A 23088-nucleotide genomic window follows, 5' to 3' on the forward strand; every position below is an offset into this window, starting at 1 on the left:
CCCCGCCTTGCGCCCGGCCCCCGCCCGGCCGCCTGCCGCCGCCATGTCCGCCCCGCTGGGGCTGCTGCTGCTGCTGGGGCTGCCCGGGCTCCTGGGCGGGCGGACCCGCTACCAGCCCACCTGGGGGTCGCTGGACGCCCGGCCGCTGCCCGCCTGGTTTGACGAGGCGAAATTTGGCGTCTTCATCCACTGGGGCGTGTTCTCGGTGCCCAGCTTCGGCAGCGAGTGGTTCTGGTGAGCTCCCCGCCTCGCCCCCCGCCCCCGAAATGGCGGCCCCCGCGCCGGCGGTACCGGGGCTTGCCCGGGGAGCAGCGCTTCGGGGACAGCCCAAGGGGGTTGTACCCCAAGTGGGGCCGAGCAGAGAGGCCTGGGGCTTCATGGCCCCGGTTAGGAAGGGGCTTGCGGCCGGTACTTGCGGCCAGACGTGTGTGCAGCCCTGGCACTGCTGAGCGGGTGGGCTAACGTCAGCCCGGTGAGCAGGGGGACCAGAGCTGGAAGATGCTTTTTCTGCAATGTTCGCGAAGGAGATAAAGCATCAGAGGGAGACCGCTCAGGTGACACACTGAAAGGTCAGAAGAAGCAGGTTGCCCCAGGATCTGTGTGGGACAGGTGTTGCAGGATCCCCACAGCCTCTGAGAGGGCTTCGAGCAGTCCTTGTGAAGCCTGCATTGCTTCCCTTGCTTGACAGGCTGCCTGCTATTTTCTTGTGCACCTTCTGTGCTGGTGCTGGTTTTATTTGGTATTATCCACTTAACCGAAAGCCCAGATCCTTCAAATAATTGTAGTTCAAAGGTGGGATAAACCCCTGGGTTTGTTGAGTGTTCACTGGCTCAGGCCCTTTGGCTGTAGCCGTTTGTTTTGGCACCTTCGTTCCGTGCTCCACCAAATACTTCCTGTAGGACTCGGCGTGAGGTGCCCTGCATACGTGCGGTATGAAGGTTAACAGCTCTCCAGCAGAGCTACAATAAAGTTTAAGGGCAACATTCGTAAAACAAATCAACTTCCGTGTAAGCAAACCACTTTTTTGAAGGCACTATTTGGCTTATTCTTTACAGGGTTATGTTTAAGGGTACTAAGAGTTTTTTAATGTGTGTTTACAAAGTAATGACTCTGGGGGGTGAAAAAAAGCTAGGTTTTGGATCAAGCCTTACTCTGAGTGCCATACTCTCAGAGTAGTATTTGTACACACATTCAGGCGCAAATATTAATTTTTTGTTTTTCTAAAAACAACCCCTGGTTCTTCTTAGTTGATAAAGTTGTTTATGTCCATGTTGCCTCCCATCCGTGGGTACGTATAGGTGTGGAGCTGCTTCAGGGCTTTCTGGCAGCATGCACTATCAGTTGGTTGAGGTCCTTTGCTGACAGCTTCAAAGGGAAGGTCAGAAACGCCCATGGTCACCCACTCTGCCTTCTTCCCTTCAGAGCTGCCCAGCCTTGGTCAGTACAGTTCTAAAACTTAATCCTGTCAGAGCAGAAGCGTTCGTGTTGTTAGCCAGCTTTGACAAAGGAAAAGAAGGAAGGATGTTACCTCTCTTTATGCAATTAGATACTTTAAAATCAGAGTTGTTTTTTTTTTGTTGTTGTTTTTGTTTTTTTTCCTTCAGATTCTTGCATGGGGGAAGACTGTCACAGCCTTTTTTTTTTTTTTTTTTTTTTTCCCTCTCATTGGCTGCTAAGAGATTGCTTGCTTATGCTGAAGTCTGTTTGGGAAGGTTGCAACAAGTTCGTGCAGCTGCTGTGGTCATGCAAAGCTGAGGTCAGAGACCAGCTCAGGACGGGAGAGAGAAGCACATTTCAAACATTCAGATTCTGTTCTTCTTTTTTTTTTTCTCCTTTTTTTTTCTTTTTATTTTGTCTTTTTTGTTCTTTCTTTTTTTCTTTTATTTCTCTCACTTTCAAACTGTATTCATTTATGCCTTAATTTGCCAACAGGAGCTTTGCTTGGCTCAATTCATAGGAAGGTGAATGCTTTCAAACCTTGTTCCCCTAAATATTAGCAGTCACAACATATCTTGTTAGGCCTCCAGCAATAAGGCTGTTCATTCTGTAAGGACTGTTGCACGCTGTCTCTGGAATTGCTTTTTCATTGCTAGGTAGGGGAGAGAGCAGTCCGAAAAGAAATGGTGCTCTGTTGGCAGTTTATGAGCTCTGCCCATGGTGAGGGTGAGAGACCAACCCTTAGGCCACAGAGCAGCTCCAAACCTTGTTGAGGACGAGAACAGTTGGAGTAGTGACGTTACTGCATCGGGACTTGACAGATGAAATCCTGGGACCCTTCCAAGGTGAAATGAATAAAGGAAGCAGAGCATGGAGAAAAGAGGACAGAGAAAAGGAAGTCTCTTATTAGTAATACTGCTGTGTTCTGAAGCAATTTTATCTGGTTGCCAGTGTCATGTGCTTCCAGTGTGCATGCCGCTCAGCATGAACACAAGTAAGAGCTGATCATTTCAGTTCTCTCTTCTTTGTCTAAAAAATCACCAGCATATGTGTTTTTTATCTGTATTTTGTAGGTGGTACTGGCAGAAGGAAAAGAGAGAGCCCTATGTGAAGTTTATGGAGGCAAATTACCCACCTGGGTTCAGTTATGAAGATTTTGGGCCACTGTTTACAGCAGAATTCTTTGATCCCAACCAGTGGGCAGATATTCTGAAGGCTTCAGGTGCAAAATACGTGGTCTTAACTTCAAAACATCATGAAGGTAAGTGGAAAGCTTGTGAATGTTAGCAATTTGTGCATTTCTGTTTACTGAAGAAAAATCCCCATGAGTTCCCAGACTGCTAAGAGAGAGAGAAAGAGAAAGCTGCAGAGTTACCTGCCCCAACCCAGCCAGAGAGTTTAAAAATACCTAGGAAATGTGTTAAGAGTCAGGAAAATGCATAAACAAAGCTATGGTCATGAAGTTTGCATAGAAGGAAGAGTAGATTGTGCCGTGTTTCTCTTCTTATAGGTAAGAATGCCCGAAGTGGTGGGGGCAAGCGGGGTGAGCTTCTAGACGAGTTAATTTCTGAGTTAACTAGACAAGTTAATTTCTGATTGTTGTGTAATTTATTGCTCAAGCAATCACAAAAGTACATCCTGCACTGTTTCATGTACAGAGCTGCTGTGTGCAGGCAGTTAACTAGCTTTGTGGGTTTCCCCAGGGAATTTAGCAGTATGTTCCAAGAGTCAAGATGCTCCGCAGAGAAAAGTAAAGAAAAAGGAAGTGGTTAGAAGGCAACATAATATCAAAGAAAAGTGTAAAATACTAAGCAGCAATATGACAGTGCATTTAGTGAATGTGTTTGGGGAGATGTGGGCTCAAGAGTTGCAGCTAGTAACGTGTGAATTTTAATCCCATCTCTGACAAACAGAATCCTGATCCTGATGATGCCAGTAGCATAATTCCCACTGACTTCAAAAGAATCAAGATTCATTTAGTCTCTCCTGTAGCCTTGGGCATGAATTTTTAGCTTGTTTGTCTGGTTGATATGATTACACGTTTCCAGTTCGCAAAAATACTGCAAGATTTATTAGGCAATGAGTGTGAAGGTGAGAGCGGAGCTCCTCTGGCAGTGGCTTAAGTCTGCAGCGCAGTAGTGCCTGAAGTGCTCAGGCTGGATTGCCAAGTGCGTGAAAAGTTAAATCTCTCCTGATACCTAATGCTGAGATTTTAAAAGCTGTTTCAAGAGCTTTTGCGCTCTGCCTATATACATGTACTGAGTTGTTCTAAACGTCGAGACAAATGACTAGTGTACATTTGCATAAGATGTAAACAGAAGGGAGGAGAGTAGCCTGAATGCAAGTGAAAGCTTGTGTATTTTGCAACAGAGAGTGTCTCATCTTCCAGTTGTTGAATGTGTATTCAGAGTTCATATTTACTGCATTCCGTGAAACTCTAGTTGCCTCAGAAGCTGCTGTATTTTTGGTTAATTTCATTGGGACGTTTGAACGGAGTGAACAACGAAAGGAAGGAGTTCTAAGCACTACGGTACTAGAAAATGAACATCTATGTATAAAATATACGATGCATAAACAGATTAAAGGCATATTTTATACCATGATAAACATATTAGTACATGTGTTATTTTTATTATTTATTTATTTATTTTTTCAACATACTTCTAAATCACTTCCTGGAAGGAAGAACCATTATGTCCCTTCTTCTGCTTCGCTTTCTTATCTTTTAATTTTCTCATTGCAGGCTTTACTTTGTGGGGTTCCAAATATTCTTGGAACTGGAATGCTGTTGATGTGGGACCAAAACGAGATCTTGTGGCTGAACTTGCAACATCTGTTAGAAACAGGACCAACTTGCGTTTTGGGTTGTATCACTCCTTGTTTGAATGGTTTAATCCTCTCTTCTGTGAAGATGCCTCCAATGTCTTCAAGACAAGAAAGTTTCCAACCAGTAAATCATTACCAGAACTCTATGAAATTGTGACCAAGTACCAACCAGAAATAGTTTGGTCTGATGGGGATGGAAATGCACCAGATACTTACTGGAACAGCACTGGCTTTCTAGCTTGGCTGTATAATGACAGGTGTATCGTGATGCTATTTTAGCTCCTAATCTGAAACGCTGCTCTGTGTCTAGTTTGTCTCACTTTCTGTATATTTTGTGTTACCTGTTACCTCTACTTATGGGGACTTCACTAAATCTTAATTTTCTTGAAACTCAGAGTGCCAAGAATCCAGGTCTTCCCTAAAACTATTGAAGCTTGCTTTAGAAAAAGACTTTTATACTTCTGTTTTTTTTTAACCATGTTTGCAGATTCATCAGTTAAGATGGTAATGGTTATTCTACCTCATCATTTTCTTTCCTAAGTATTGTCAACTGCATAGGCAAACAGGATAGGGGGGATAATTTGAGAATAGGGGTGCATTGTTGTCAACACACCCCAAACATCTGGCAGTGGATATGAAGTGCAGACTGCTTAGTGGTGGGCCTCCTATCAAAGTCTGCAGCATATTTCCCCAGCAATGCCAATCTGGACATTTTACTAGCAAAGGATGAGAATTTTATTCCTGAAATTGCACTTAATCTAATAGTAATGAATTAATAGTGCAGAAGTCATCAGAATGGTAATTTCTGGGAGGGACATGGTGGTGGAGAGAGATTATGCTAGCTGTGACTGTAATTTCTAGAATAAAAATCATAAACTTAAGTATTCTTTGTTTACAGTCCAGTTCGGGACACCGTTGTGACCAATGACCGCTGGGGAGTCGGCAGCATCTGTAAGCACGGCGGCTTCTACACGTGCAGTGACCGATACAACCCCGGACACCTTCTGCCTCACAAGTGGGAGAACTGCATGACCATTGACAGGTGGTCATGGGGGTACAGGAGGAACGCGGAACTCGATGATTACTTCACAATTGAGGAACTGGTGAAGGTACAGTGGCATAAAGGAGTTGCCCACAACTCCTGCTTATTATGTTAGACTGTACATTTCAATTATACATCTATTTTAATGAAAGATATTAATTAAATAATGAAACAATGAAGTAATTTTGTTTATTTGCAGCCTAACAATGACAGCATGGAATATCTGTGTAATTCTTACTAATTTTATAGAAAATACTATGAAGAATATTATGTAGTAAAAATTCAGTCAGTTTCTTAGAAGCTATTTCCTCTGTGAGGAACTGGTCAAAGACTGATCTGGATAATCTTTGTTCTAGGATTTTTTTCTAGTGACTGCACTTCTGAGTTGACAAGAAGCAAGTCTGAAGGCTATGTTTTTTCCCCCTTCTAGCTAGAAACGTTTTATAACTCTTAACAGTCTTTCACCTAGTAGCTAGAAACTTTCCTTGCATTGCATTCCACTTTGTATTTAAAAAAACAAACAAACAAACAAACAAAAAAAACAGACATATAGATAGCCTGTGTTAATGGAAAATTGATTCCATTTGCTATTCTAAGGTATTAAAAAAGAAGACTTGAAGCTTGGAAAAACTGGATGAAAGGAAGACTTATCTTTCAGATAAAATGCATTTAATTGCAAAACTCAGCTAGTGGAGAGGAAGATTGTTGTTGTTGCTTAATCCAATTTTGTTCTTTGTATTGTCCTTGCAAAAGATAATTTCAAATTGAAGTAACCTTTCTTCAGAGGAGAAGGTCTTAAATTCATTCAATAGCTTGTCTCCAGGTATCTGTTCCTCAGACTTGTGTATCCCAGGCTGATCTCTGGAGGGCAGTGTGGATGGAAACATAAACATTTATGGACTCCCTAGAAGGATCGTCAATCTATTTGCAAATCGTCAGGTTCATAATATGGCAGTAATGTAGACTCAGTGCTAGAACATGTGATCTTTAGAGGCTGAGATTAAAAAAAAATAGTAAAATTGCCTACCTCTTTTTGTTTAAGTTACTTCGTGGATTAATAGGTCTGGGAAAAGCTGTACTCCAGGATGAATGAACCCTTTGAAAATCTAGATTAGATTTTTTTTATTATTATTACTATTACTTTATTACTATTTTTATTACTTTTTATTCTATATTTTTTTTTTATTACTACCATGTGCACAGACATGAAAACACATTGTCTTCCATCCCCGTTTTCATCCTCTTCCATCTCATTCTTTTAATAGTAGGAACATTTCATTTGAATCCCAGTGTGTGCATTGCATGTTCTAGAAACAGTTACGTACAATGTGAATTTTACAGGCACTAATGTCTATGACTACTGTGCATAAAAATGAACACCAGTTCTGTCACTGGCTCCATTTGCAAAAGGTAGAGTACTAGGAAGATCCTAATAGTACTCAGAGGCAAAACTTATTATTTTCTACATAAATTATTGAGACTGCTTCATTTTCTTCTGAATATTTTATGAAAACTGTACTAAATATGTAACACTTAGTAGCGTTTTACAGATGTCTCCATAGAACAGGGAGAGCATCAAACAGAGAAAGAATATGAAAATGCTTTTCCCTGCTTCGGTAAAAAATGAAGTGGCATTTACTAGCCCTGTTTTCCTCTCATGCAGAGAAATAATCCTATGCCTGTTCTATGGGGAAATCTCTCATGAAATTGAGAAGTCAAAATGTTAAAAAGTTGTAGGATCTGATTCTAATGTAGATTCAGTCAGATGTACTGGTGTGAAAATGTAATTGGGGTACTTCCTGCCATGCAAATTGACAGTAGAGCTTTGTTTTACGGGAGCTTCAGTTTTGTATTGACTGTTGGGATGACGTCCAAAGTCTGAGCACGCAGCAGTAACGTACCTCGTCCGATCCATCCTTCTGAAGCACCACACCAGGCTTTAGTAAGAACTTCAGATATACAATTTCATTTGCCGTGACCATATGTTCGGTGTATGTGTTTAAAAACATTTCAGCAACTTGCAGAAACAGTGTCTTGTGGAGGAAATCTCCTGATGAATATCGGGCCCACTCACGACGGTCGCATCGCTGTTATATTTGAGGAGCGCCTGAGGCAAATGGGAGCCTGGCTGAAAGTCAATGGAGAAGCCATCTATGGAACAAAGCCGTGGAGAGCGCAGAACGACACGGTCACACCAGACGTGTGGTAAGGCCAATATACAGGTTGTGTACAGCAGTGGGGTGTGTGTGGAAATTACTAAATTCTTAATGGTGCGATACTAGAGAAATCACCAGCTTGCTTTGTATGCTCTGAAGAAATGAACCCTTTTGTCTATTTAAAAAACTGCATGGAAGTGTGTATAAAAATGTATGTGGACAGTGGGTGTCAGAGAATGTAGTATTGGGATGATGCCAGGGCTGAAGGGGGGGTTGCAAGAATTTCCTTAATGATCTTGTGCTTACTAGTGGAGCTGGCAGCAGAAAAAAAAAATAAAATTAAAAATAATCCAGACAAAACTACCATGAGGTGTTGTTTATATAATAGGGATACTTTAGATAAAGAGAGGTGAGAAAGGAACTAGAAATCTAGAAAACTAGAAAAATGTATTTAAGGTAAAAACACGTAGGAAAATAATAGCAATTGTTTGGTTAGTAAAAAGCTCAGCCATCCTCTGAGCTCTGCTCTGGCTTTGTGCTTCCTAGCTGCTATAGCTCCATAGTGATCCATGAGGCTTTTATTCTGACCCTCTTCTCTGCCTCACTTGGCTTTCTTGAGTCCTGCTCCAAGTACGCTTTTGCTGTCTGGCCATAGCCTTGAAATTGTTGACTGTTTAGTAGAACCACTTTTGAGAAAAATAAAAAAAATGTAACTAAAATGAAGGAAGGTGGGAAAAATATTTCAAGTGTATGCTGCAAGATGTACAAGGATGCCATGTGGATAATGTTTGATGAAGTTCAGTTTTTAAAAAATTAACAATGCCAAGTGGAAGCTTTGTTGTTGCACATGCTCCTAGGAAATTCTTCAGTGTAAAATCTGTATATTTGTCTATAGATGTGAATTACAACATTTTTCTGAATATAACCCACAATTATCTGTTAATGATTCACCTTAACCCCCCAAATCCTCCTCCTTATATGACAAGGCAGCAATGAATTACTATAAGCTTGCTAAAGTTACTAGAGGTGTTTACTTCTAAATAAATTTCTTTAATACTCTCTCTTACCTCTAGTTTGTGGGAATGTGTTTTCAAGGAATAGTACTTTATTAAAGGGTATAGACTGCATGAAGTGAAGGTTATGCATGTGAAAATGTAATTAATGCTGACTTTCCAAATCAGTTTTTTTCCAGTCTTGAAAGGATGGTATAGATCGCTTCAGAAAATTTACAAGGAAAGACTGAAATGTGTTTCTGTTCCCCATTTCCAACCAGGTACACATTCAGACCCACGGAAGGCAAAGTTAATGCCATCTTCCTTAACTGGCCAATCTCTGGGACTCTGGAACTCGGTGAGCCACAGGCTAAGCTTGGAGAAACACAGGTAAAAACCTCTTCCCACCCTGTGTTTAGAACTGTGAGGTTTTTAACACATTACGAGAAATGAACGTGCTCTGAAGGGATGTGGAAAACAACTCCAGGATTTGTCATGTTCCATCAGCATTTATTTTAGTTTCTGGCATCTTTGGGAATGCATAATTCTTAGGACAGAGTACTTTGGAAGAGACCCAGCAACATGTTATTTTTTGTTCTGGGACGTTCCTTGTCATAGTCCTCCCAGTGGGATATTTCTTCTTAAAGTTAGACCGAGTTGTTGCTGGGATATATTTTAGCTTTCAAACTAAGGATCATAAAAAGAGGCCAAGTAGCAGGAAAGCAATGGGGCCACCTCTCTCGTTTCCACTGTAGAATCTACCCCAGGATGACCTTTCTTTATAAATACCCACCCTCATGATACTGTAATTGCTGTAATGGTCCAGTAGTTTCACGTGAAAGCCTTGCACAAAAGGAATGCGCACAGAGGCTTTGGTTGCCCGGGAGTATAAAACAGTAACTGGATGTGACCCTAGATGTGCGTGTCAGAGCAAGCAGGGGGCAGAAGCTGAGGATGCTGATACTGCACCTCCAAGTAGCCTGACCCATTAGAAGCAAAATTATAGAGCAGAACAGATGGTGCTCAGGACTTAATATCCACACTGCTGCACTTAAAGGGTTTGCTTTGGCTTAGGTCAGTTCTGATCTCATGCACTGGATGCCCGCTAGCTGTTGAAGTGCATTGTGTTTTTCTGGACTGTGGCTTCTCGTGTAGTTTCATCTGAAAAAGTACCTAATTTTCAGTGAGGTGGCTCTGTGAGAAGGTGAAGAGAGTCACTTCAAAAACACTCCAAACATGGTGTAGAATACAAATGTAGAAGTATCTTGAATTTTGGAGAGGCACCTGGACTATCTGTGCACAACAAAGTCATGTTCCTCAGGGACAGAGACGTTTTCAACCATTTCCTTAAGCTGCTCCACTATTTTTAACATTTCACACTAGCTAGCATACAGGTCTCCCTGCAAAACATTGTTTTTAGTGGGGCAGGTTCTTCAGTCAGCTTTGAAATGTCTGGCTGCACTCTGTAAGAAATGTCGATGCTTATTCACAACTACAAACTCCACCGCAGGAAACAGACATTTCACAGCCTACCTACCTGCTGAGACCCAAATTCCATACCAAATACTTCTGACGGAGGTTTATGCACCTTTTACAGACCTAAGTACTGATTTAGACAAAATATCACTAGCTGTATTACTTACATACCGACTTCACAGATCTTTTTCCTTTACTTTTATTCATTGTCTTACAGTAATTTGGTTGTTAATAGCATTTATGGATAATCAAAAAGCAGTGATGGAAGAACACTTCCCCTGATGAAAACGCAATTACATGCACTCTGAAAATCCATTGTTCTCACTGTCCTGTTGGTTTCTATTTCAGGTGAAGCTTGTTGGCTACAAGGAGCCACTGAAATGGATTGCATTAGGAGAAAAGGGAATGATGATAGCGCTACCTCAGTTAACGCTTAAGCAACTGCCATGTCAGTGGGGCTGGACCTTGCAACTGACTGACATAAAGTGAGCTGTACCTTGGAGCCCAAGGTTTTTTCCTGCCCATCTTCTTCGCTGCACTGTTTTTTAATTCTTATTTGCTTGACTATCTTTATTAAAATAAAAAAGTTCTAAAGGGTGGAATGAAACAAACCTCAAATGAAATCCAGCACTAGATCTTTACATCTGCGTACAACTTGTTTCTTTGAACTTGTGTGAATAACTGAGCATCTACCTTGCCAAGAAACTGGCCAAAAAAAAAGAGTGGTCAAGTTGAAAAGGAGGGAAGAATAGGGGCAGAAGATTTTTTTTTTGTTTTGTTTTTTAAGCCATGAGAAAGAACGAAAGCTAGATCAAGCTTATATTCAACAGATCAGGCAAGTGCACAGGTAAGTTAGTTGCACATCTTTAAAGCAAGAAATCTAACTCCCACAAACCTGCATTGTGAAAACCTGTCAGTTTTAGAGAAAAGAATGACCCTGTTTTGTGCTACCACTGGTGGCTGGTAGTTTCAGGTGAGCTGAATAATGCATCTGCAAGAACAATCTTTTAAAGGTGAGGAATTCATCGCCAATGCATGGAGGCAAGGCATATGTACATTTTAATTATCTTGAGAATCACTAATCTTACACACTCCTACCTTTGAGTAATTGTCTATTGAGTAAAGGGGGGGGGGGTTTCTGTTTTGTATAATTTCGTAGGTTAAGGCTGACTCCTGTTTACATCCATTGTTTTTACAGTTACCAGGGTGCCTTCTGTGGCCCACTAAACAATCAACCCCCCCCATATATTTCAACTTTTTTTTTTTTTTTTTTTGAGAAATAATGAGGAGTTGCTAGGAATCCTCAGCTTTGGCAGAAAGACAGCATCTTAAGCAGAGGGTGGATTGTGTCCAATTTGAAAAATTCCCAAACTCATCATGTGTCAGGATTAGTAATTGTAGACCTGCAGCATGAGGTTTGCAAAAAGGGGGAGATACAGGACAACAAAAAGCATGAATAGTTTTAATGTAGACTTTTTTTCTTTTTCCTGAGTTCTGCGTTTATTAACATTACTATTACAGACTTTAAGTAATGGGCCCATAAGGTATTGCCTTTTCTGCTAGTAACGTTATCACACGTACAAATTTTACATTAAAATATTTTATTACAATACAGACAATTGGGCTCAAAATTAATACAAATTAAGCTAAAATATTTACAAGTTAATGTGTACAGTGTAGCTGTTTGAACAGCATAAGCAAGGACTTCTAAAAATCCACGTTATTTTAAGTAACAAAGAGAGCACCCTCCCCCCCAGCCTGTTCAAGAGGCATGTGCATCTGTTGGCAAAGGCTTTCTGAAGAATGAGAAACCCTCTGGAATAACATTTGTAAAGTCAAGGAAAGAAGACTTTTTCTTTAGAGAAAGAAAAATCTGGCGGAAGAATAGAAAAGCTGTACTTCATACTACTATTCTTAGATCACCGTCATTTGTGTTTTTCCCAAAACCTAACACACCCCAGACAAACAAGCTACTTTTTCTTAAATAACTTGTTGTAATACTGCCACCAGATGCCTTCCAGATGCAATAAAAATAATCAAATGAATTATGCAAGAGTTTAACAACTTTTTAATAGAAAAGTCTTTACATATAGTGATTCTTTCAACAAGAATATTTTTAATGGGTGTTTGAAACAGAATTCTATTAGATTGAACAAATACGGGCTCACTCCCAGTTTTTTCAGTATGTTCTTTCTGCTGGTCTACCACTCCTACACCATTATAAAATTAACCCAAAGCTCATCAGTAGTCACACGGGCTGTGTTATAAATACATGATCTATTCCTAGTAGTGTGCAGCTCATTTCTCTAGTTGCTGAGGGGTACTAAAAGCTTCGTAAACATTAGCAGCAAAATCTTTCACTTGTTCCATCATCAGTAGGTCCTGGAAGAAATTTAAGGAATCAATTTGCTTAATCAAAAACACACCCACCACTTCATCAAAAGCACACAGCCACTTCGCTGGTTTTGCTGCAGCGCATGATTGCACTCATCATGAGAAAAGCACCTGGCACTCCCACAGAGATCTAACTCAAATTTCTTGCATTAGAAAGGTTGATGAAGAGAACATCAAACACAACCAAGTTGAGACCTTTTTCTGCTTCTGCACATTTTAGTAAAAGGAAGAGATTCCATGAAGAAAAGTCTTTTTGGAAGATAACAACTTTACAAAAAGTTTAAGTTATGCCAGTTCCTACTTTTTTTTTTTCTAAGCTATTGAAATTAAACAAAATGTGATACGTTACCTAAAAAGAAATAGACAACATCTCTAAATTTTATTTGGGATATTTTAAATAAAGTATGTTTTTTACCTGAACAAAGTGACTGGGTGTTTCACTGCATACTGAATGGATCTGTCCATTTATTATTGGAATTATCTTGGCTAAAGGAAGACTGACACTGGAAAGACTAGAAGAGAACAAAAATTACTGATTTAGACCTGCTCTGATGTCAGGAAAACGACCGAATGGTGATTATTACAATTCTAAATAATTACTACTACAAAAGTAAGAGTTGGAAGAACTTAGTTTTGCATAGGCCACAAACTGGAGTATACAAATGAAGGTTTTGTCCCTATTAAGTCTTTCATAAAATACAGAAAACTACCAAAGCGAATTTTATCCTGCCTGTTGGTGTACCTATTGCACAGTTTCACACTTGCATCACATGTGAGGGAAACACGGTTTAGCTGCAGTCTATGTGTGTGTACGTAAGGAAACAGTTGTTAGATGCGTCAGTTTGCAATCTCACAGTCTTTCAAACTTGAAACCAAGCCTAGGAGAGAGAGCCAACCTAAAGCCTTTTGGATATTCTAAGCATTGCAAATAGTCTACATTTAAATACAAACTTAAGACTCGAGAGCCATTAGTAATTAAAATAAACATATATAAGCTAGTTATTATTCAAAGTCTTCATTTTAATATTTTAGACATATTTCTAGGATTTGAACTCAGCTTTCAGGTTTCTAACACACTGTACTGTTCTACAACCAGGTTAACTTCAGAATAAAAGCTACACTTCTACAGTCCTTTGGGAGGAGGCAGAAGATCCTGAATATTGTTTTCAGCATAGCAGTCAGAAAACAAAAGCTCTGTCGGTACTTATGCTTACATATATTTGGAGAACCACAGTAATGCCCAATTTCCTTGAGAACTACAATAATTAACAGACAGCGGGGCGTATAGAGCTCTCTTTCTCCTGGCCTTACAGGGGAGTACTGCAAGTACATCTTTCGGTAGTCAGCACCAGTGGTGTAAATCCTTCAACCTAGAAAGGCAGTCTGCTTGTACAACACTAGGAAACACTGCTAGTTATAGGTCTTCCGATTCCTGTTACATCTGCAAGTAATGGTGGGGAAGATACCTCAGGAAAATTCTATCAAGCTCATGGGTGAGAAGAAACGCGCAATACTCCTAGCTCTCTGCTTGACTGAAGTGAGGGCATGGTATTTATTCTTGAAAAACAGGAAACAGAAGTCTTTCCAGCATGAGAACTTCAACAAGGCAAGAAAATCACTAGCCCTTTTTAGAATTCACTATGAGGCCAAAAGAATTACCATGTAAGAACCACAACAAAAGGAGACATTTACCTATTTACAGAGCCGTTCTGAGACAGGTCCTGTTCAGTAGGTCTGAAAAACTCCGCCATGTTGTCCAACAGTTGACTGAATCCTCTGTTTAAACACGTGCTCAAAACTGTACTGAAGTCTGGACTGAAAAAGTAAGTAAGTGCTGTTTTCATTCCTAAGATTTATTTTTCCAAACTTAAAAAAACCTGCAAATCTCAAGAGACCAGCTCCCCAAGTGTCTCCACAGCAAAGCAGTCAACAACCTAAACTGTACCCTCGAGTTACTAAAAGACATAAATCTAAAGCATTCCTCACTTCTCTGCTTCATACCAAGCAGTAACACAGAAGGGACCTGTCCTTAAAATGCCCCAGATCTCTAGCAGTTAAATTCTAAGCATATTTTGGCTCAGTTCACTGCTATTCAATGCTTGTCATAAAAGCCTCACTGCAGTAGCTCCTGTAGAAGGATGCGTATGACCATTCATAAAACCATGCGTTAAAAACTAATTCTGATAAATCAAAACTGGTGTTCATTTTACCAGAGCAAGTAAATGCAATAAAATGACTCTCAATTTACCCTGCTATAACAGAAGAGAAGTACTCCTCTGTTGCTACGTAAGTACAGAAAATGTGAGGAAGAGATAAGGGGAAAGACGTCCTCATCATCTTATTAAAGCAGGATTGCTTTTTATAAATGAATTTCAGAACACTCCTATTTTGAAAATCCCAGCCTGCGATTAGTGAATATAAATCAATACTTCATGCAGCACGGTGGCTGAACGGTCACATTTTGCAAATGAAACTTCACCAGCTTTTTAGATGAAACTAATTGTCTTATATAAACTATAGTTGTGAGGAGGAGTTTAATATGCACAGAGAATATTTCTGTATACCTTTCTAGCATATCTCTGGTTTCATTAAGTAGCTTAATTGTAGCAGTGTCTCTTTCTGTGAGTCCACAGGCCTAGAAAAAGCAAAGACACATGCTATTTAGTGAGAAATAGATTGGCAACTCTGTAAGAGCAGAAGTAGAATAGCTTTGTACCATGGAATTAAGTCAAGATGAGTGTTAAGTCAAATCTATTTAAAATAAAAGATTTGTGATAGTAAATCAGATTTCTTGATAATTTGTGCATGTGCACAGATTGCTGTGGTTTTTTTTGTTGTTGTTGTTTTTTTAGCACTAGCAAGAAATACCAGACCAATCAAGCAGGACGTTTTCTACTTTTGACTACCAGAAGTGCCATAAACACTGCATGTTAGCATAAGTTAAAAGATAAATGCACGCGGTCACACAATGAAGTCTCAGTTTCATCTAGCAGTAATACAAATTAAGAACAAGTTTTCACCAATCCCTGATGTGGCTGGAGACAAACACCTTCAGAAAATTTCAGAAATTAATGTTACAACTGAGATTAGATGCACCTTTCTCTTGACTCCAAGACTTTACTTTCCAGCCCAAAGCAACTGAAGACTCCAGCACACCATCACTTCCTTCCAACAAAGCATCTCTCTCAGAGATGCTACAGTTGGCCACGCTCTTTGCTGGTACACAAGTACAAGGTAATACAGTTTCTGTTAGGAAAGTGTTAGGCTGTACCATGTTACAGCATACGTTACAGACTAAAAGCCGAACTCTGGGTGTTTCTGATTTCAAAGCTGACATTCTGAGGAAGACCCTTGTTTTCACTTGAGTCTGAAGAAGGTAGGAGATAAGGACACTTTACTTACAAAGGAAGAGGCACGATCATTTATCAAAGATACTATTACCATGGTGCAACTGGAGGACTGTTATGCACCCCTCCCTCTTCAAAATAAACACGGGCAGGTGAAAAACTGAAACAAGTACCTGGGTAGCCAAGGGGTTTTCTTCATCTGGCATCAGATAATGACATAAAGGAGAATGAGGTGCACTCTGATCTGAATCTTTATGTTCCACTACTTTCCTGATATCTTTAAGTTTCTGTTCCAGCTCCAGAAGGGAAAGGGCATGCTTAAGGGAAATACTGGAAAGGAAAAAGTGTTAATTTTGCAGCCAACATTGTAACGATGCATTGTTTATCTGCTGATAACATGCTCACAAATAACAGGATCCCAATCTGCTAAGTTGGTTTGCAATGTCAGGCTCACAGCCTGTCAAAATCTTTGTCTGAATAAAGTCAGTAATGCCTTCCTTGGTTTTGATTGTAATAAAGCTCATTGTTTTGGGAACTGCTATCAAAGTAAAGACGAAAAGCTAACCACAGAAAAATATAGACTCTTACCTTCCAAAAACTTTATGCACAGCTTGTTTAACAATAGTTATTAACTCAGTCAGTCCTAGAACAAGAAAAGTGTCAGAATTATTATAAGGTTTCACTCAAGTCTAGAAAAAAGTAGCACTTTGTAAGTGTAGTGGTTTATAATAAGCACCATACCATCTCCTAAAAGGTGCTGAATACTTGATAAATATTGCTGCTGAACTTCAGGGGGAGCTAGCGGTGTCTGTGGGGGAAAAAGAAACAGTTCTGTGACATGTCAACAGTAGACAACACCACAAAACCCATTTCAAACAGGTTGCAAACACTTTCCTTAATATTTTAATACTATGTAGCAGATGGATTCCCCCATTATCAATGCAGCTCTAGAAAACAACTACATTTGATTTCTCTGATAAAGAGAAGTCCCTTCTTAATCACAGTAGTTTCAAAACAGAATAAGGAGACGAAAAATTTCTTCAAAGAAAAATTGAGAAAGTGAACGTCAAAAATAAATCATGATTTCCCTGTAGTCTTTCAGTTTGCTGTGGCCATCCTTCCAATCACATGTGAATCATCACGGTCAGACATGTAATGGCCACGGCACTTGCCCATCCACCTACCAACTTTGTCATTATACTCAGGCAGACCGCAAGGAACAGCAGGACACTTTTCAGAAGATCCAGATACGCACTTACAGGTTGTCATATTTGAACTGGGAGACATGAGTCCCAAATCGTCTCCTTTCTCACCAGTTGGAGGCTGTAGTTTCTGATTCTCCCTTCCTGCCATCAACCTGTAGATCTTTGAGTTCTATGGCACTGCTGTCTTCCATGCTATACAGACATCTTTTCCATTTTTGTAGCACAGAAGAATCTTAAAAATCTTCTTTCACTTTTCATTCACATAGGAAAGTCTCTTAAAAACTGTATTGCAAATAGAATGAGACCCTCCATCTTGCTAAGAATGACACCTGGTGGAATAGGATATTTAAGCTCAACCCTAACCAAAGCCATAGAAATCCCCTGACGGAAAAGCAGCTTTCAGGAATTGAGAGAAGATCCCAACTTGCTCCAGCAGAGCACCTCAGAGTTGGTCCCGTCAACTCACTCTTCTTCTGGAAAAGTGGCAGAAAGGAAACATTTCTACTCCAGATCCTCTTGTCTATAAAAGCTTTTTTGGACTTTACAAAATGAAACATGATCTCCATCATCTCTGGCCTCCCTAATGAAAGCTTTTCTAAACCCTCAGACCTGCCTTCACATGCTGTTTTTCCTTGACTCTCAGCAAGAGATACCACAGAGGGGCGTATGACAACTAATCAAGATTTGCACCCATTATTTTCAGGTGATCTGCTCAACAATACACAAATCTTACTGTGGGTATTTGCTTCCTCTAGGGTTCACTGTTATTGAGCAATGGATACAACATGTAAACAAAACCCATTCTACTTTGCTTGGCCCCATCAAGAAACATTTAGGTAAATGACCTTTTGGAGTTTAAAAATAGTCAAAACTTCTAAGAACATTTTTCTTTAACTCTAGAAAAAATTAACTGGGGGAATTAGTGTGCAAGCTACGAAGAGCTAAGCATTTATACATACTTGCATACTTATCCTGGATCATTCATACAGTATTACTGTTTCACAAAAGACTAATGAAAGCAAAAATTGTTTTAGCTTGGCATTCAGATATGAAGAAGCCTTCTTCAAGCAATACAAATACAGACAAAAAGGTATTATTTGATACTGTTTCTTACAAAATACTAGCAATAACACCAAATCATCCAAATTTAGTAACTATAATAATTTATCAGTATACCTTACTATCAGGAATACTTTCACATGTTCCACTCTTAGAAAACTCTCAGTTTCATTCAAGCTATGCCCTTTTTATCTAAATAATTCTTTCACCTCCAAGAACATGGAATTTCAATTTTTGAAACAAAACAAACTTACTGTGCCGTTCTTGCAGACTGCAGCATTATCTAGGTAGATGTAACCACCAATAATATTTAATTGGACTCGCAAAAGAACTACTAGCATACAGGTACTGTACACCGCCACAATGCTTCTTGTGAAACCTTGAACAGAGACAAAAAATACTTCAACATCAATGAAAAAAGTGTGAGTCAGGAGGAAGAGTACCCTCCAAGACTCAAGAAGTGCTAATGATTCTTAAATACATAGCAATTTCTCTCATTGGTTGTCGTAACATGTATTTTCATAACATACACAAAATGTTCATGAGTCTAGTACGTACAGCAGCTACAGCTAAGGTGTTGTCCTATTTAAATCCAAGAATCATAGAATATCCCAAGCTGGAAAGGGCTCACAAGGATCATCTAGTCCAGCTCCTGTCTCCACAAAGACCACCCAAAAATCAGACTATGTCTGAGAGCACTGTCCGAACACTTCTTGAACACCATCAAGTTTGCTGCCATGACCACTTCCCTGGGGAGCCTGTTCCAGTGCCCCATAGTCCTATGTTAATATAATTTAGCATGTTACACAAGTTATTTTGGAAAAAACAAACAAACAAAAAACACTGTACAAGCTGCTCCAGAAAGCAACAGTGCTGTCAAATCCTCCTTTGTCATTAGGCCACAAAATACACAGAGTATGTCAGTCCTCATCATGCAGTCAAGACACAGAAGGCATAACAGCAGCTTCAGAGAAAGAAAACTGTTACCTGAGGCAGAAGCAGATTATATTTACATATAGAAAATGATAATGAGCATCAGCTACCAGCTACCAGGTAGCAGAGGATGTGTGGAAGTGACAAATAAATTTGGATGAGTGCTGAGTAGCAAGGACACAGGGAAAACAAGAACCAGATCAAAAGCAGGATCTATAGGTGTGTTGAGAAAAGAAGATAACTTTAAGGAAGGAAAGAAAACCAGAGAGGCAGTGGTGGTGGTGGGGATAACAAATGGCACTAAGGAATCAAAAGTAGTGAACAAAAAAAAATAAAAGCGTCTCAGTAATATTTCACTACATAGTAATCTGACTTCACTATTATTGTCTTCCTTCCACTGCTCCCACCAGCTAGTACATAAAAAGATGAACGATAGGGTTCATAACCACTGCTGTAATGGTCATCTCAAACAGGCTCAAGAAGAGAAAAATCACTGGCTGGCCTGCATTCCTGAGAGATGTGATTTTTCTGTGGTGGTACAGAAAGTCTGCACAAAGTGTTGTAGAGCAGGATAATGTGAGGGCCAATAAGATTCTTCAAGGTGGTTTTTGAGCATCTGATTTCCCTGGGGGATATGAAAAAAAATCCTTAATGAGGAGCTTTGGCAGAGCATGGAGGAGTTTGCTGTGTAGTATGCTACATTATCTTCATATCTACTGAAAGTACAACTCACTGTAGTGTGAAGTGCTCATTTTAAAGCGTATAAAAGATTTTAAAATTTATATTAGATATTATGTAGATGTAATCTTTTATTTACACTTACTTATTATCTTTAAATCCTCCCATATTTCTAACTTGTTTGCTGGCCTGTGGGAAAAATAAATGCAAATATTAGCCATTGTATATTTTACTTGGAAATTAATAAACATATTAAATAAAACTGCAGTGCTCTAAGGCAAGTTCATTAAACTATTATAATTATTCACATCGGATTACACCTACATTGATTTGCCTCGTTCAAGAAAACAGTCTATAAACTATACTTTACGAAGTCACAGGAAAAATATTCACATTTCAATGTGTAAGTGTAGCCTTTATTGATGACAATTACATACAGTTATATTATCAATTTTGAGTTCCTACGCTAAGCAGTTAGAAAAAGCCCACTGATGGTACAAAGTGGTAAGTCTTTTCTGGGGCCTTGATCCTGGGTATGTTTAACACAGACCTCAGTTCAGTAAGTATGCACAGGTAATCTACTTGTGCGTAAGCAGCACAGGATCAGAATTTCTATCCTACTTTCTTACAGGATTTACCATTGCCTGGCTTTCTATTAAAGTTCAGACTTGATCATCTAAAAACGAATAGATCATGACCATCTGTGGAAAAGGAGTCTTGCACCACTCACATAAATGCAAGGGTTTGTTCTTTTCTTGAAAAACATTTACCTTTCTGACCCGACTGATTCCTAAGATTATGTATATTTTGCAGTCAAAAAGCAAGGCTGCAGATTGTATAGAATCAAAGAACATCCTGAGTTGGAAGGGATCCACAAGGATCATTGGGTCCAGCTCCTAGCTCTGCACAGGACCACCCAAAAAGCAAACCCTATGTCTCAGAGCATTGTCGAAATGTTCCTTGAACTCTGTCAGGCTCGGTGCCATGACCACTGCCCTGGGAAGCCTGTCCCAGTGTCCAACCACTTCTGGGTGCAGAACCTGTCCCTAACCCCCAGCCTGACCCTCCCCTGTCCCAGCTCCATGCCGTTCCCTCGGGTCCTGTCGCTGTCCCCAGAGAGCAGAGCTCAGCGCCTGCCCCTCCGCTCCCCTCGTGAGGGAGCTGCAGGCCGCCATGAGGCCTCCCCTCAGCCCGCTCTGCTCGGGGCTGGACAAACCAAGGGACCTCAGCTGCTCCTTGTACATCTTGCTCTCCAGACCCTTCACCATCTTTGTAGCCCTCCTTTGGAGGCTCTCTAATAGTTTTATGACCTTCTTATATTGTGGTGCCCAAACCTGCACACAGCACTCAAGGTGAGGCCACACCAGCGCAGCGCAGTGCAGGACAGTCCCTTCCCTCAACCAGCCAGCCATGCTGTGCCCAAAGCACCCTAGGACATGGTTCTGCCTTTTGGCTGCCAGGGCACACTGCTGGCTCGTGTTCAACTTGATGTTGACCAGAACCCCCAGATCCCTTTCTGTGGGGCTGCTCTCCAGCCTCTTGTCCCCTACTCTGTGTGTATAAAGACATCTGGACCACCTAAGACATATGACATATTTAAAACTACTAACCAGACACAATTTTAACAATACAGCAGCAGTAGCAGAGATAAGAGCAAGCTAACCATCCAAGAAATTTAATCAACCATTCCCTTCTGTTAAGCAGTTAGTAAAAAACGGGTACTGTATCTCTGTTGTGGAGGAAACCATTTGTGAAAGTAATTTAGGGAAACATTTAGTGATTTCTTGGGATGAGAAGTATTTAAATATTTAGCACAGACAGTTCAGATTAACCTGTGCTTAGATTTTACAGTAACATAATTTATTAAAATAACACACTTTTCATTAGAAATCTCCTTACAGGCCCAGTTAACCATTAAGGAATGTTTTTATCTTTCTGAAACAAACACGTGCTTTGGCATTAGTTTGACCATTATATCACTTACATAAACAATTTTTAAGCTCATTGCTATCAAATAATGCAAATGAACAGATATTTTTTATGAACTATTACATCTATTAAAGCACTATTAAGCACTCCAGAAAGTAGAGAGAGATTAAAAAAAGATAGCTAGAAGAGATACGAGAAGGATCCACAGCACGTACAAGGACAGTTCACACACCTTACATTATGCAAGCAAAATCAACTGTTTTAAAAGCCATTCAAAAGCCAAACAAAGAGTTAAAAAAAAAAAAAAAAAAAAAGAGAAGATACAGTAATACTTCTGTAGGTGAAACACATGACAGGACTCAATTACACCTTTTACTTATAAGTGGTAAATTTTCCATGCCAACTGAAGCAAGACAAAGAAGCCAATACATCAACATCAGCCAACTACATTTCCACCCATTATGTCAAAACATATTTAGAGCTCATGCTTACAAAGTTGCTCCTCACAACATAAGGCAACAACCAGGTAACAGCTTAATATTGTAAGCATTAAGCCTAAGTGGAAATGGGTATTTTAGTCTTCATTTGCTGCAACTTACTAATACTCAGCTGCTACTCAACTTTTATTTCACATTTTTTTATTTGGAATACCATTATCGGCTACAGAAGGAAGGCAGTAATGCAAAAATAAACTAGAGGTTTGGAATAAAGCTTAGTGTTGAATAAGTGGGAGATAGGTAACACCTGCAAGACTGCAGCAGAAACTACTTTACCTGATCTCATTTAACCACATTGCTTTGAGAAGAGGAGGAGGACAGACAGAGCAAGAACATCAGTGGTCTTGAGTGGTGCTCCCTGTCTAAAAATTTCTCTGGAAGATTGACAATGTCCAACCTAACCCTGGCCATACCAAATTACTAAAACAATGTAAAAAGGATTTAAATTTAATAACTGACAGGATTTAAGATAAAGCAGTTGATGTAAGGAATAACATAATAAGATCTTCTCCTAGACAATATAACAAAGAGACTGTATCTTCAGAGACATTAAGAAAGGTAAATCTCCCCATCTACCCTTTTATATATTGACTGACACTGGAAGAGTGTCCGGAACCCTTTGATTTGTCTTCTGAAATCAAAGTGGAAAGAAAACAAATCTATACCTTCACATGTAACATGAGAAAGCTCCTTGAAAGACTCACTTTAAAAGCTAATTCTGAAGCCTCGTTTCATTCAACCTCTTATCTGCCCCTCCAGATCAAAAAGTTTAAGCATCTATTTAAAACTTTCTAAGCATAAGTAAAAAAGGAAGCATTAAGACACAAACTCTAAGATAGACTCTAAATGGATGCCCACACTTATAGGATACTCATGACCTCAGCTGCATGCACTATTGGAATTCAGAAGTGTGTCACTGTACCTGTAAACTGCTCTAACTAGTCAAACAAGTTAGAGATACCAGACATATTTGGATAAAACAATACATGCTACAGAGAATAAACTAAGCCATTACTTGTCTTTACCAGGGAACAAGGGATTACAAGCAGTTGTAGACTATTCTACTGTACAGTCCAGAAGACAAATCTGATCACCCACAACATCTATTGTTCATTCA

At 39.8% G+C, this 23088-nt stretch overlaps 2 protein-coding genes across 3 annotated transcripts in view; one reads left to right on the forward strand and one right to left on the reverse strand.

The window, feature by feature from the left end:
• FUCA2 (alpha-L-fucosidase 2) lies at positions 1-12563 on the forward strand. 2 transcript variants are annotated; one of them, XM_035320812.1, is made up of 9 exons: positions 9-234; positions 2511-2698; positions 4181-4520; positions 5162-5372; positions 7320-7510; positions 8735-8843; positions 10278-10438; positions 11592-11596; positions 12306-12563. In XM_035320812.1, the coding sequence occupies exons 1-7, from the start codon at positions 44-46 to the stop codon at positions 10416-10418; spliced, it is 1371 nt and encodes a 456-aa protein (XP_035176703.1). In that variant the 5' UTR covers positions 9-43; the 3' UTR covers positions 10419-10438; positions 11592-11596; positions 12306-12563. The 2 variants fall into 2 exon arrangements, with proteins under 2 accessions (XP_035176705.1, XP_035176703.1); XM_035320814.1 differs by lacking the exons at positions 11592-11596; positions 12306-12563 and having other exon boundaries at positions 1-234; positions 10278-10562.
• PEX3 (peroxisomal biogenesis factor 3) overlaps positions 11069-23088 on the reverse strand; it is a 20868-nt gene continuing 8848 nt past the window's right edge. The window contains exons 4-12 of the mRNA XM_035320815.1: positions 19691-19734; positions 18189-18313; positions 16412-16478; positions 16259-16313; positions 15844-16000; positions 14888-14958; positions 14016-14138; positions 12739-12835; positions 11069-12311 (exon numbers count right to left, since the gene is read on the reverse strand). Coding sequence (XP_035176706.1) covers positions 12228-12311; positions 12739-12835; positions 14016-14138; positions 14888-14958; positions 15844-16000; positions 16259-16313; positions 16412-16478; positions 18189-18313; positions 19691-19734 — 823 coding nt within the window. The 3' untranslated portion in view covers positions 11069-12227. The remainder of the gene's footprint in view (positions 12312-12738; positions 12836-14015; positions 14139-14887; positions 14959-15843; positions 16001-16258; positions 16314-16411; positions 16479-18188; positions 18314-19690; positions 19735-23088) is intronic.

Source organism: Oxyura jamaicensis, chromosome 3 (genome assembly GCF_011077185.1).
Source record: "Oxyura jamaicensis isolate SHBP4307 breed ruddy duck chromosome 3, BPBGC_Ojam_1.0, whole genome shotgun sequence".
In the NCBI taxonomy this organism is placed as follows: domain Eukaryota; kingdom Metazoa; phylum Chordata; class Aves; order Anseriformes; family Anatidae; genus Oxyura; species Oxyura jamaicensis.

Coding starts and splice junctions, on each gene's coding strand:
- FUCA2 (XM_035320814.1), top strand. CDS start 44: ATGTCCGCCCCGCTGGGGCTGCTGCTGCTGCTGGGGCTGCCCGGGCTC. Junction 2,699..4,180: donor AACTTCAAAACATCATGAAG/GTAAGTGGAAAG, acceptor TTCTCATTGCAG/GCTTTACTTTGTGGGGTTCC. Junction 7,511..8,734: donor ACGGTCACACCAGACGTGTG/GTAAGGCCAATA, acceptor ATTTCCAACCAG/GTACACATTCAGACCCACGG.